This window comes from Mercenaria mercenaria, chromosome 6 (assembly GCF_021730395.1).
Source record: "Mercenaria mercenaria strain notata chromosome 6, MADL_Memer_1, whole genome shotgun sequence".
Classification (NCBI taxonomy): domain Eukaryota; kingdom Metazoa; phylum Mollusca; class Bivalvia; order Venerida; family Veneridae; genus Mercenaria; species Mercenaria mercenaria.
In genome coordinates, this window is record NC_069366.1 from 31,279,812 (window position 1) to 31,291,900 (window position 12,089).

The following is a 12,089-nucleotide window of genomic DNA, read 5'->3' on the forward strand; positions in this document are numbered from 1 at the left end:
AAACACAGAAAATAATTTATTTTATTTGGAATTCATGCTAATTAAAAATAAACAACAGAATATGATCAGCAAATCCATAAATTGCGTTTGCGACTTATGGTAATTTGCCGATCAACATTCAGGTATTAGCAAATCATTTTCTTTGGTTGGATTTGACCTCACACCAACACTATATGATAGGTCATATGGCGACTTCCCAGCTTTGATGGTGAAGGAAGACCCAATCCGTGTGCTATTTCATCACGGGTGGACACCTGGGTAGAACCATCGACCTTCCGTTAGCCAGATGGATGGCTTCCTCACATGAAGAATTCAACACCCCGAGTGAGGTTCGAACCTACATCGATAAGGAGCAAGTGATTTGAAGTCAGCAACCTTAACCACTCAGCCACGGAGGCCTCTAGCAATTCATAACCCTAAATGTCTAAATGTCATGTATATATACTTCAGTCAATACATTCATATACAAATATTTAACAATAAAGATAAAACAAAGTAACAAAAACAATGCACCAAAGGTCTCAAAACATAAAAAAAATAGCACTTTAAATGGGTTAAATATCGCTGCAAAATGAGAAATGGTAAATAGATCTACAAACTGATCTGCTAACACCATAACAATACATAAATTTAATACTAAATTCTCTGTATAATATCTTCTAACATTTGTTCCTAAATATCACTATGTACAAATATCAGTGAGAGTTAGTCTATTATATGTGTACCAATAGTGTTTTGCAGGTCTGTGACCAATATTTAATACCAGTAATATGTAACATTCAGTCACATGAAAAGCAACTTTGAAACTCCAAATTTCATTTGAGCCGCACTATGACAAAACCAACTTAGTGCATTTGCGGCCAGCATAGACCCAGACCAGCCTGCACATCCGCGCAGTCTGGTTAGGATCTATGCTGTTCGCTTTCAGAGCCTATTGCAATTAGAGAAACTGTTAGCGAACAGCATGGATGCTGACCAGACTGCGCAGATACACAGGCTGGTCTGGATCCATGCTGGTCGCAAAGCCACTATGTTGGTTTTCTCATGGCATGGCTCATTTAATTCTTGCATGTTTGCTCAAACAGTTCCTTTTCTATCTTAAATCTTACGTATAGTTTGTTTAAAATGTCCAAACAATTTTGCATAGTTTCCGCAGAAGATGAAAGCAAATATTTTCAATATTTTGCACTTGAAAACCATGGAATAATTTAAAATTTTGCAAATTGAAGCATAGGGACTACTTTGTTAGCCCCAGAAACAAGTGCTCCTTTGAAGCAGTGAAGATTCTGTGAGGTCTAAGAGTCTCAGTAATTGAAAAGCTGTTCACAGTTTATGGGACTTTATAAAGTTGATCAGTCCATTGGTAGAAGCATCATGAGAACTGACAGGATCCTTGCCACCTAGTTCTGGCTGGATTGCCTTGGCCAGCTGCTTGCCCAGCTCAACCCTGAAATAGTAATATTTCATTAACAAACTAAACCTTTAAAAGTTAATGAAGTTAAACATCGATGGTTTGTGGTCCTGAATAGATGAGTAAAATACTAGTGTTATCAAGAGCTTCCAGCAATCCAAAAGTAGTAAATATAAATAATCTAGGGCACTTCTGCCACTGATGCTCGAGAAAACAGAGCTTCACTGCGCTGTTATACTATATAGCAAAACTCTTTTTCTGTAAATAAGAATAATTCACATGGCTTTTTGAGAAGAAAATAAGGGCCAAATTAACTTAACAGCCTCAAAGGATCTATATCTTTCCATCAGCCTTTAAACTAAAACAACAGCACTGCCTACGGGTGCCATCGCTCCAATAGTGTTTGGGAAAATGTGGACATACACAAAAAATTTAACCAAGAAACTCAAATTTTCTAAGTATGAATAGGGCCAAATTCTGAAATAATGCATATCAGAGTTATGGTTCTTGGCCTACGCAGTCATCTAATGATGATAAACAAGTGTGCAAAGTTTCAAAGCTGTAGCTCTTAAGATTTTAAGAAAATCTGCACCTAAACAAAAAATTTAACAAAAAAACTCAAATTTTCTAAGTACAAAAAGGGCCATAATTTTGATAAAATGCATATCAGAGTTATGGTTCTTGGCCTACATACCAACTAACTATGATAAACAAGTTTGCAAAGTTTCGAAGCTGTAGCTCTTATGGTTCACGAGAACAAAAAATGTAACCAACGTCAACGCCGAATATCATATGACGACAATACTTTGTAGATATTTTTCATCAAGAGGGCCCTAAAGACCCTGTACCACTCACCTGATCTTTGATTTGACCTGGTGACCTAGTTTTTGACCACACCTGACCCAGATTGGAACTTTACCTAAAGATTAACATTCTGACCAAGTTTCATTAAGATATGGTCATAAATGTGGTCTCTAGAGTGTTAACTAGCTTTTCCTCTGATTTGACCTGGTGACCTAGTTTTTGATCCCACATGACCCAGATTCCCACTTGATCTAAAGATCATCAAGATTAACATGCTCACCAAGTTTCATGAAAATACAGTCATAAATGTGACCTCTAGAGTGTTAACAAGACTTTCCTTTGATTTGACCTAGTTTTTGACCCCACATGAGTCAGATTCGAACTTGACCTAGAAGTCATCAAGACAAACATTCTGATCAATTGTCACGAGTTTCAAACTTAAAATTAGGTCTCTAGATTGTTAACAAGCTTTACCTTTGACCTGACCTGGTGACCAAGTTTTTGACCCCACCTGACCCAGATTGGAATCTGACCTAATGATCTTCAAGATTAACATTCTGACCAAGTTTCATTAAGATATGGTCATAAATGTGGCCTCTTGAGTGTTAACAATCTTTTCCTTTGATTTGACCAGGTGACCTAGTTTTTGACCCCACATGACCCAGATTCCAATTTGACCTAAAGATCATCAAGGTTAACATTCTGACCAAGTTTCATGAAGATACTTCATAAATGTGGTCTCTACAGTGTTAACAAGCTTTTCCTTTGATTTGACCTGGTGACTTAGTTTTTGACCCTAGATGACCCAATATCAAACTTGTCCAAGATTTTATCGAGGATAACATTCAGACCAAGTTTCATTAAAATTGCACCAAAATTGTGACCTCTAGAGTGTTAACAGTCAAATTGTTGACAATGGACACAGGGCAATCACAAAAGCTCACCTTGAGCACTGTGCTCAGGTCAGTTAACAAGAGGGCCATGAAGGCCCTGTATCACTCACCTGACCTACAGACCTAAAGATCATTAAGATTAACATTCTGACCAAGTTTCATTAAGATATGGTCATAAATGTGGCCTCTAAAGTGTTAACTAGCCATTCCTTTGATTTGACCCCATGACCTAGTTTTTGACCCGATATGACCCAGATTCGAACTTGACCTAAAGATCATCAAGTTTAACATTCTGACTAAGTTTCATGAATATACAGTCATAAATGTGGCCTCTAGAGTGTTAACAAGGTTTTCCTTTGAAATGACCTAACGACCTAGTTTTTGACCCCAACTGACCCAGATTTAAACTTGACCTAAAGATCATCAAGATTAACATTCCGACAATGTTTCATTAAGACATGGTCATAAATGTGGCCTCTAAAGTGTTAACTAGCTTTTCCTTTGATTTGACCTGGTGACCTAGTTTTTGACCCAACATGACCCAGATTCAAACTTGCCCTAAAGATCATCAAGTTTAACATTCTGACTAAGTTTCATAAAGATACAGTTATAAATATGACCTCTACAGTGTTAACAAGCTTTTCCTTTGATCTGACCTAGTGACCTAGTTTTTGACCCCACCTGACCCAGATTTAAACTTGACCTTAAGATCATCAAGATTAACATTCTGACCAAGTTTCATTATGATATGGTCATAAATGTGGCCTCTACAGTGTAAACTAGCTTTTCCTTTGATTTGACCTGATGACCTAGTTTTTGATCCTACATGACCCAGATTCAAACTGGACCTTAAGATCATCAAGATTAACATTCTGGTCAAGTTTCATTAAGATTGGGCCAAAATTGTGACCTCTAGAATGTTAACAAGCTTTTCCTTTGATTTGACCTGGTGACCTAGTTTTTGACCCCAGATGACCCAATATCGAACTCGTCCAAGATTTTATTGAGGGTAACATTCTGACCAAGTTTCATTAAGATTGGGTCAAAAATGTGACCTCTAGAGTGTTAACAAGCTTTTCCTTTGATTTGACCTGATGACCTAGTTTTTGATCCCAGATGACCCAATATCGAACTCGTCCAAGATTTTATTGAGGGTAACATTCTGACCAAGATTCATTAAGATTGGGCCAAAAATGTGACCTCTAGAGTGTTAACAGTCAAATTGTTGACGACGGACGGACGGACGACGGACACAGGGCGATCACTAAAGCTCACCTTTGAGCACTTCGTGCTCAGGTGAGCTGAAAATCAGATGAGCTAAAAATACCATTTTCTTATATTAATATATGTAAAATAATGATAATTTGACGATTAAAACAAAATATCTAATTATTTTAATAACAGAGTCAATGAAATAGCTTACCCCCACTGATCATAGGAATTGATATCCCAAATCACACCCTGGGTGAATATTTTGTGTTCATATATCACTGAAAAAAAAAATACAACAGGATTGTAATATACAGAAAATATACCCAAAACTTTTGTTTACAATGAAATAGTTCACTCAGGCAAATGTAAAGTATACCCATAACTAGATAATGCTGACACTAAGATAAATGAGCCGCGCCATGAGAAAATCAACATAGTGGGTTTGCGACCAGCATGGATCCAGACCAGCCTGCGCATCCGCGCAGTCTGGTCAGGATCCATGCTGTTCGCTAACAGTTTCTCCAATTCCAATAGGCTTTAAAAGCAAACAGCATGGAGCCTGACCAGACTGCACAGATGCGCAGGCTGGTCTGGATCCATGCTGGTCGCAAACCCACTATGTTGGTTTTCTCATGGCATGGCTCAAATTGTTTTTTAGGAAAGAGTATACAGAAACAAAATGTAAAGTATAATCTAATAAAGCTGAGGCTAAGAAAATTTTGGAAAACTGCAAGTCCTGCTTAACACAATATTACAACTGCAAATCCACCTACTCGCTTCTGCTTGCAGCTTATAAATCCACGGTGTAAGTCTAAAAAAATTAAATCAACATATTTTTCATAGTGGTCTCATTTGTGGCAAATTTTCAAAAACGTTTCATAAAAATCTGATGACCCTAAATAAATTCATAAATAAAAATACTGCAATACAATGCTACAAATGTAACAGGACACATGAAAATACAACATAAAACTAACCTATGAGAGATCCTAGCGTAAACGGGGTAATCTTTTGTACTAAAATGGAATTGCTTGGTCTGTTACCTTGGAAGACCTGTAAAATAAAAATATACAAAACTTGTTTAACTTCCTTCTCCCTCTTAATACATACTTCAATCTTGTACACTTTGTACAATTTACTTCTTTATGGAAAGATATTATCAATTCCTAAAAAACTGCCTGGTTGTCAGTACAGCTGTTATAGGTTACATTACTGGTTTTTATAAAAATCAAAATGATGACGAAATAGTAACTCTGCTTAACCAAATTATCTAAGGGATACAAGTTCCTTTTCTCTTATCACTCACAAGTCACCAGAAATATATCCTTGAAAGTGCAGTTTCTCGAATTAACTTACTGGTTCCTTAGAGTTTGAATTTACTAACTGGGACTGCTGTGTGAAAAAGGATCCAGAATGTTGTGTTTTGTAACTTTTATTCTGTACGTCAACAAACAGGCTTATGGCTAAGAATAGGAATCAGTCTAAATCAGAATATGAAGTTTTCACCAATTTCAGTAGAGTAACAAACCTTAATTTAATACTGCTTTCTTGCATCAAACACTTAAACTTGAATTTCAGACTGGTTTGGTTAAATTACTTAAGAAAGCCATCATCAAATGATCTTTAAAACTGGTTTGGTTAAATTACTTATGAGGCGACATAAATGTTACCTCAAATGAGGCGACATAAATGTTACCTCAAGAAAGCCATCATAAAATGATCTTTAAAACTGGTTTGGTTAAATTACTTATGAGGCGACATAAATGTTACCTCAAATGAGGCGACATAAATGTTACCTCAAGAAAGCCATCATTAAATGATCTTTAAAACTGGTTTGGTTAAATTACTTATGAGGCGACATAAATGTTACCTCAAGAAAGCCATCATCAAATGATCTTTAAAACTGGTTTGGTTAAATTACTTATGAGGCGACATAAATGTTACCTCAAGAAAGCCATCATCAAATGATCTTTAAAACTGGTTTGGTTAAATCAAATGATCTTTAAAACTGGTTTGGTTAAATTACTTATGAGGTGACATAAATGTTACCTCAAGAAAGCCATCATAAAATGATCTGTAAAACTGGTTTGGTTAAATTACTTATGATGCGACATAATTGTTACCTCAAGAAAGCCATCATCAAATGATCTGCAAAACTGGTTTGGTTAAATTACTTATGAGGCGACATAATTATTACCTCAAGAAAGCCATCATAAAATGATCTGCAAAACTGGTTTGGTTAAATTACTTATGAGGCGACATAATTATTACCTCAAGAAAGCCATCATCAAATTATCTGCAAAACTGGTTTCGTTAAATCATTTATGATGTGAAACTAATATTACAAGAAATTCATCATCAACTGAACTTTGAAACTGGTTAAAACTGGTTTAAATAGTTTAGGACAGACATAAAACCATCCTTCAGTAAAAACATCATCAAATGCTCTTTGAAACTAGTTTAGTGAAATCATCTTATTCTAATCCCTTGAAAGATCACTGTAATTCTAAAGTACACACATAAAGCTATTATGGCCATAAAGATGTTATAACATTACATCTTCAGATCCATATTACACTAATAAGCAGAAAGTAAAAACATACTTTGTGTGGTAAGATATGCTCGAGATCCTGTGGTGACATTTTGGCGGCCTCTAACTCAGCTTTAGCCTCCGCTGTTGTCTTGCCTTTCATCAAAGCTTCTGTCTGAGCCAAGAAATTGGCTGTTAAAATCTGAAACAATTCAAGTTTGTTACTATTCAGACTCATTTCTTTTTTGTTTGCTTTAATGTCTAACCAACACAGTTTTAGGTCAGATGGTGACATTCCATTGGTCAAAACCCCAGGTGCTACTCCAGGCTTTATTTCATGCATAAGCGAGCACCTGGGTTGAACCACTGACCTTCACTTAGTCACCTAAATGATTTCCTTATAAGAAAGAAAGTCACACGCAAAGTCAGGTTTGAACCCACAAGCGATTTTGAAGCCAGCAACCTTAACCACTCTGCCACCTGAAGAAAACCGTTTCATTATCATAACTTACAGTTATGCATGTGAAATCCTTTAACCTCTCAATATAACAGCAATCTAAATAAGTGCTAAGAAGTTACAGTTTCCAATTCAATCCAAACTTAAATCAGTAGTCAACATGCAAGAAACTGCCATAAATCATAGAAGCAGTCCCATATGCGGCTTGCCAGTGCCCAGTTAAGTGGAGAAAATTTTATGAACACAAATTATTTTCGGGTAAAGAAAAGGTTAAATGAAACAGAATGAACCTTTCATATACCCACCTGATGATGCAATCCATTTTGTATAGGATTATGTGTTTCAACAGGCATCAAAAAGTCACAAGGGATCAATCTTGTTCCTGTAACACATACAACCATACATATTAATGAGGAAGTATCAGCTGTTCTATATTCATGGGTTAAATACCAATTTTCAACACAGAATTTTGTATTTCAAATAACGAAATGTTCATTCAAAATACGAATTTTCACTACTATATTTTATATTTCAAGTAAGGAAAACCACTCAATGATGCTTTTAATAAAAATTTCATTTTAACAAGCAAGTGACAAATTCCTAAAAAAACGGTGCCTGAAGGAAAAGAATTTAAAACATTCTTGGCCAAACTGTCAATGAAAATATCTGCCTCACATATGGATCAATTTACTTAGTTTGATTGGTTTAAAGTTGCACCAACACAATTATAGGTCATATGGCGACATTCCAGCTTTGAAGGTGGAGGAAGATCCCAGTTGCCCCTCCGTGCATTATTTCATCATGAGCAGGCACTTGGGTAGAACCACCAACCTTCTGTAAGCCAGCTGGATGGCTTCTTCACATGAAAAATTCAATGCCCCGACTGACGCTTAAACCCACATTGACTAGGTGCAAGTGATTTGAAGTCAGCAACCTTAACCACTTGGCCACGGAGGCCCCCCTCATACGGATCAAATCAACTCAACATTTACCGCTTAAAGTGTGAGGCTCTGGGTTGTTTATACAGGCAAAAACAGCTAATTTCTTGGTTAAGTTAATCTCTTTTTCAAGACCAGTCACCACATTATATACCTTGATGTATCAGCTGATAAAATGCATGTTGTCCATTGGTTCCCGGCTCTCCCCAGACAATGGGTCCAGTTTTATAGTCAACCACCTTTCCACTTCTTGTAACATACTTCCCGTTGCTCTCCATATCTCCTTGTTGAAAATAAGCAGCAAACCTATGCAGGTACTGGGGATAAAATGAAAACGTCATTAATATTTTATGAATATACAGTTCTCAAATTGTAATCAAAAGCTTCACGTCTGAGTTTTAGCCTCTCAATATTTCTGTACTCTTTCTATGTAGCTCATTATTCAAAATGTGTATTATCGAAAAAAGAAAATATATTTTTCCTCAAAATATTTTATCTTAAGCAACAATATATATATATTTTTTTTGTTTAAAGCACTACAACACAATATAGGTGATAATGGAGACTTTTCCAGCTTTTTATGCCTAACCCTAACCCAGTTGCTCCTCTGAGCAGTATTTCATAACAGACAGGCACATTGATACACCACAAGCAAGGTTATAAACCTACATCAGAGTGGGTCTATTATTTTGAAGTCGGCAAAATTTTCAACTTTGCCATAAAGGCCCCTATTTCTATTTTAACAGCAATAATATTCCCCTTGCATATTTATACTCACATTGCCACATGCCGTCAGGAAGGTCTAAGAAAAATACTGACCTGAACTTATATTATTCAGACTTGTCCAGACCTTGGTTTCTTTCTGTTCTTCATAAGGATATTTCTATAGATTAATTAAACAGCCTGAAGAAAAGTTTCCACCACAATTTAAAATGGGTGATATGTTAATGAGAATGTTAGATACACTAACCTGGTCATAGGGTAGCAGTGCCTGTGTCTCCGCTCCATAGAAGTTAACATACCAAACCCCTAACAATGCCAATATCACTGGTATCTGAAATGAGATCCCTAAATATTTTTTTGTTGTGTTTAAAGTAAGTAGCAACACAATTATATCTCATAAGGCAACTGTCTAGCTTTCGGCAATGGAATAAGACCATAGGTGCTCCTCCGCCTTTATTTCAAGCATGGGCAACAACTTGATAGACCCACTTACCTCCCTTTAGCTGGCCGAAAAGCTTCCTCACATGAAAAAGTTCCATGAATCCACAGTCCTGAGGGACAAGTGATCAAAGTCAGGGACTTCACTCCCCTAAACAGTTAGGTGGCACAGCTGCACAAAGTGGGGCAATACCTTGAATGGTTATTAAGTTATGCTCCGAATATAAAATATTTCAGCTCCATTTGTGACCTTTACCTTTGACCTACCAACCTGGTTCATGCACTTAGCACATCATCTGATCACAACCTACCTATATGCCATGTTTGAAGTCCTTGAACAATTATTAAGAGATATGCTCGGGACAAAAGATATGATGGACGGACAGACTGACAGATGCAAATGCTATCACATAATATGTCTGTTTTCCAAACGGGTGTTCATGTATAACAAGAGGACCATGATGGTCCTGAATCGCTCACCTATCTCCACATGACCCAGTGTTCAACTGAGTATGACATCGTTATTTCCATTATTTGACATAGTGACCTAGTTTTTGAGCACATGTGACCTAGATATCATCAAGATAAAAAATTCTGACCAATTTTCATGAAGATCCATTGAAAAATATGGCCTCTAGAGAGGTCAAAAGGTTTTTCTATTATTTGACCTAATGACCTAGTTTTTGAAGGCACGTGACCCACTTTTAAACTTGACCTAGATATCATCAAGGTGAACATTCTCACCAATTTTCATGAAGATCTCGTGAAAAATATGGCCTCTAGAGAGGTCACAAAGTTTTTCTATTTTTCGACCTACTGACCTAGTTTTTGACCGCACATGACCCAGTTACGAACCTGACCTAGATATCATCAAGCTGAACATTTTCACCAATTTTCATGAAGATCCATTGAGAAATATGGCCTCTAGAGAGGTCACAAGGTTTTTTCTATTTTTAGACCTACTGACCTAGTTTTTGACCCCATGTGACCCAGTTTCGAATCTGACTTAGATATCATCAAGATGAACATTCTGACCAATATTCATGAAGATCTCATGAAAAATATGGCCTCTAGAGAGGTCACAAGGTTTTTCTATTTTTAGATCTACTGACCTAGTTTTTAACCCCACATGACCCAGTTTCGAACTAGACTTAGATATCATCAAGGTAAACATTCTGACCAATTTTCATGAAGATCCATTGAGAAATATGGCCTCTAGAGAGGTCACAAGGTTTTTCTATTTTTAGATCTACTGACCTAGTTTTTGACCCCACATGACCCAGTTTCGAACTTGACCTAGATATCATCAAGGTGAACATTCTGACCAATATTCATGAAGATCTCATGAAAAATATGGCCTCTAGAGAGGTCACAAGGTTTTTCTATTTTTAGATCTACTGACCTAGTTTTTAACCCCACGTGACCCAGTTTCGAACTTGACCTAGATATCATCAAGATGAACGTTCTGACCAATTTTCATGTAGATGCATTGAGAAATATGGCCTCTAGAGAGGTCACAAGGTTTTTCTATTTTTAGACCTTATGACCTAGTTTTTGACCCTACGTGACCCAGTTTCGAACTTGACCTAGATATCATCAAGATAAACATTCTGACCAATATTCATGAAGATCTCATGAAAAATATGGCCTCTAGAGAGGTCACAAGGTTTTTCTATTTTTAGACCTACTGACCTAGTTTTTGACCCCACATGACCCAGTTTCGAACTTGACCTAGATATCATCAAGGTGAACATTCTGACCAATTTTCATGAAGATCTCGTGAAATATATGGCCTCTAGAGAGGTCACAAGGTTTTTCTATTTTTAGACCTACTGACCTAGTTTTTGATGGCACGTGACCCAGTTTCGAACTTGACCTAGATATCATCAAGATGAACATTCTGACCAATTTTCATAAAGATCCTATGAAAAATGTGACCTCTAGAGTGGTCACAAGCAAAAGTTTACGGACGCACGGACGGACGACGGACACCGCACGATCACAAAAGCTCACCTTGTCACTTTGTGACAGGTGAGCTAAAAATGTGTAAGTCACAAACTCCTCCTTGAAAAAAATAACCTTAAATCATAAAAGGAATAATATAAAATATATATAATGTAACATCATTTTTCAACAACAACTTATGTAATTTAAATCCTACTATAGAATTAGGGTATACCCTAGATTTTGACATCAAAATTATAGAATACTCACATTTTGCTCCAAGGGAGCACTGGCAAAATGCTGGTCCATAAAGTGGGCACCTGCTAAAAGATCTTCAAAATTGTCCATACCTGTGATAAAAAAAAGTCATCAATTAATTCTGTATTTAAACCTTTCACTAAACTGTGTTTATCTCATATTTTCAACCAATCATATGCCAGACATTTTCAAATTGCTTTTCCTGTAGAGTAGTTTATTAGCCTCTCCACATGGTAGAGTATTATTTAAAGGCCTACCTATTCAGAGCTGCAAGAAAAATGTAGGGAAAACACTAAGTAAGACACTGAAATCTTCAGCATTAAGAAACCATGGCCAGTCGCTACACCCAACCACCCTTTTTGTTTCTTAATGCTGAAAATTCCATTTGACAGCCTCTACTCAATACAAACAAGGTATGTCACAGGGGACAGCATGCTTGACTATGCTGATGCTGGATAGTGAAACTGGGCACATCAGAGGA

The 12,089-nt window shown here is 36.7% G+C and overlaps 1 protein-coding gene across 1 annotated transcript in view; it reads right to left on the bottom strand.

The window, feature by feature from the left end:
• Positions 1–427: 427 nt before the first annotated feature.
• LOC123549257 (glucose-6-phosphate isomerase-like) overlaps positions 428–12,089 on the bottom strand; it is a 31,530-nt gene continuing 19,868 nt past the window's right edge. Inside the window, exons 10-17 of the mRNA XM_053545535.1 lie at positions 11,621–11,700; positions 9,216–9,299; positions 8,400–8,562; positions 7,613–7,689; positions 6,924–7,052; positions 5,298–5,373; positions 4,532–4,598; positions 428–1,447 (exon numbers count right to left, since the gene is read on the bottom strand). Coding sequence (XP_053401510.1) covers positions 1,324–1,447; positions 4,532–4,598; positions 5,298–5,373; positions 6,924–7,052; positions 7,613–7,689; positions 8,400–8,562; positions 9,216–9,299; positions 11,621–11,700 — 800 coding nt within the window. The 3' untranslated portion in view covers positions 428–1,323. The remainder of the gene's footprint in view (positions 1,448–4,531; positions 4,599–5,297; positions 5,374–6,923; positions 7,053–7,612; positions 7,690–8,399; positions 8,563–9,215; positions 9,300–11,620; positions 11,701–12,089) is intronic.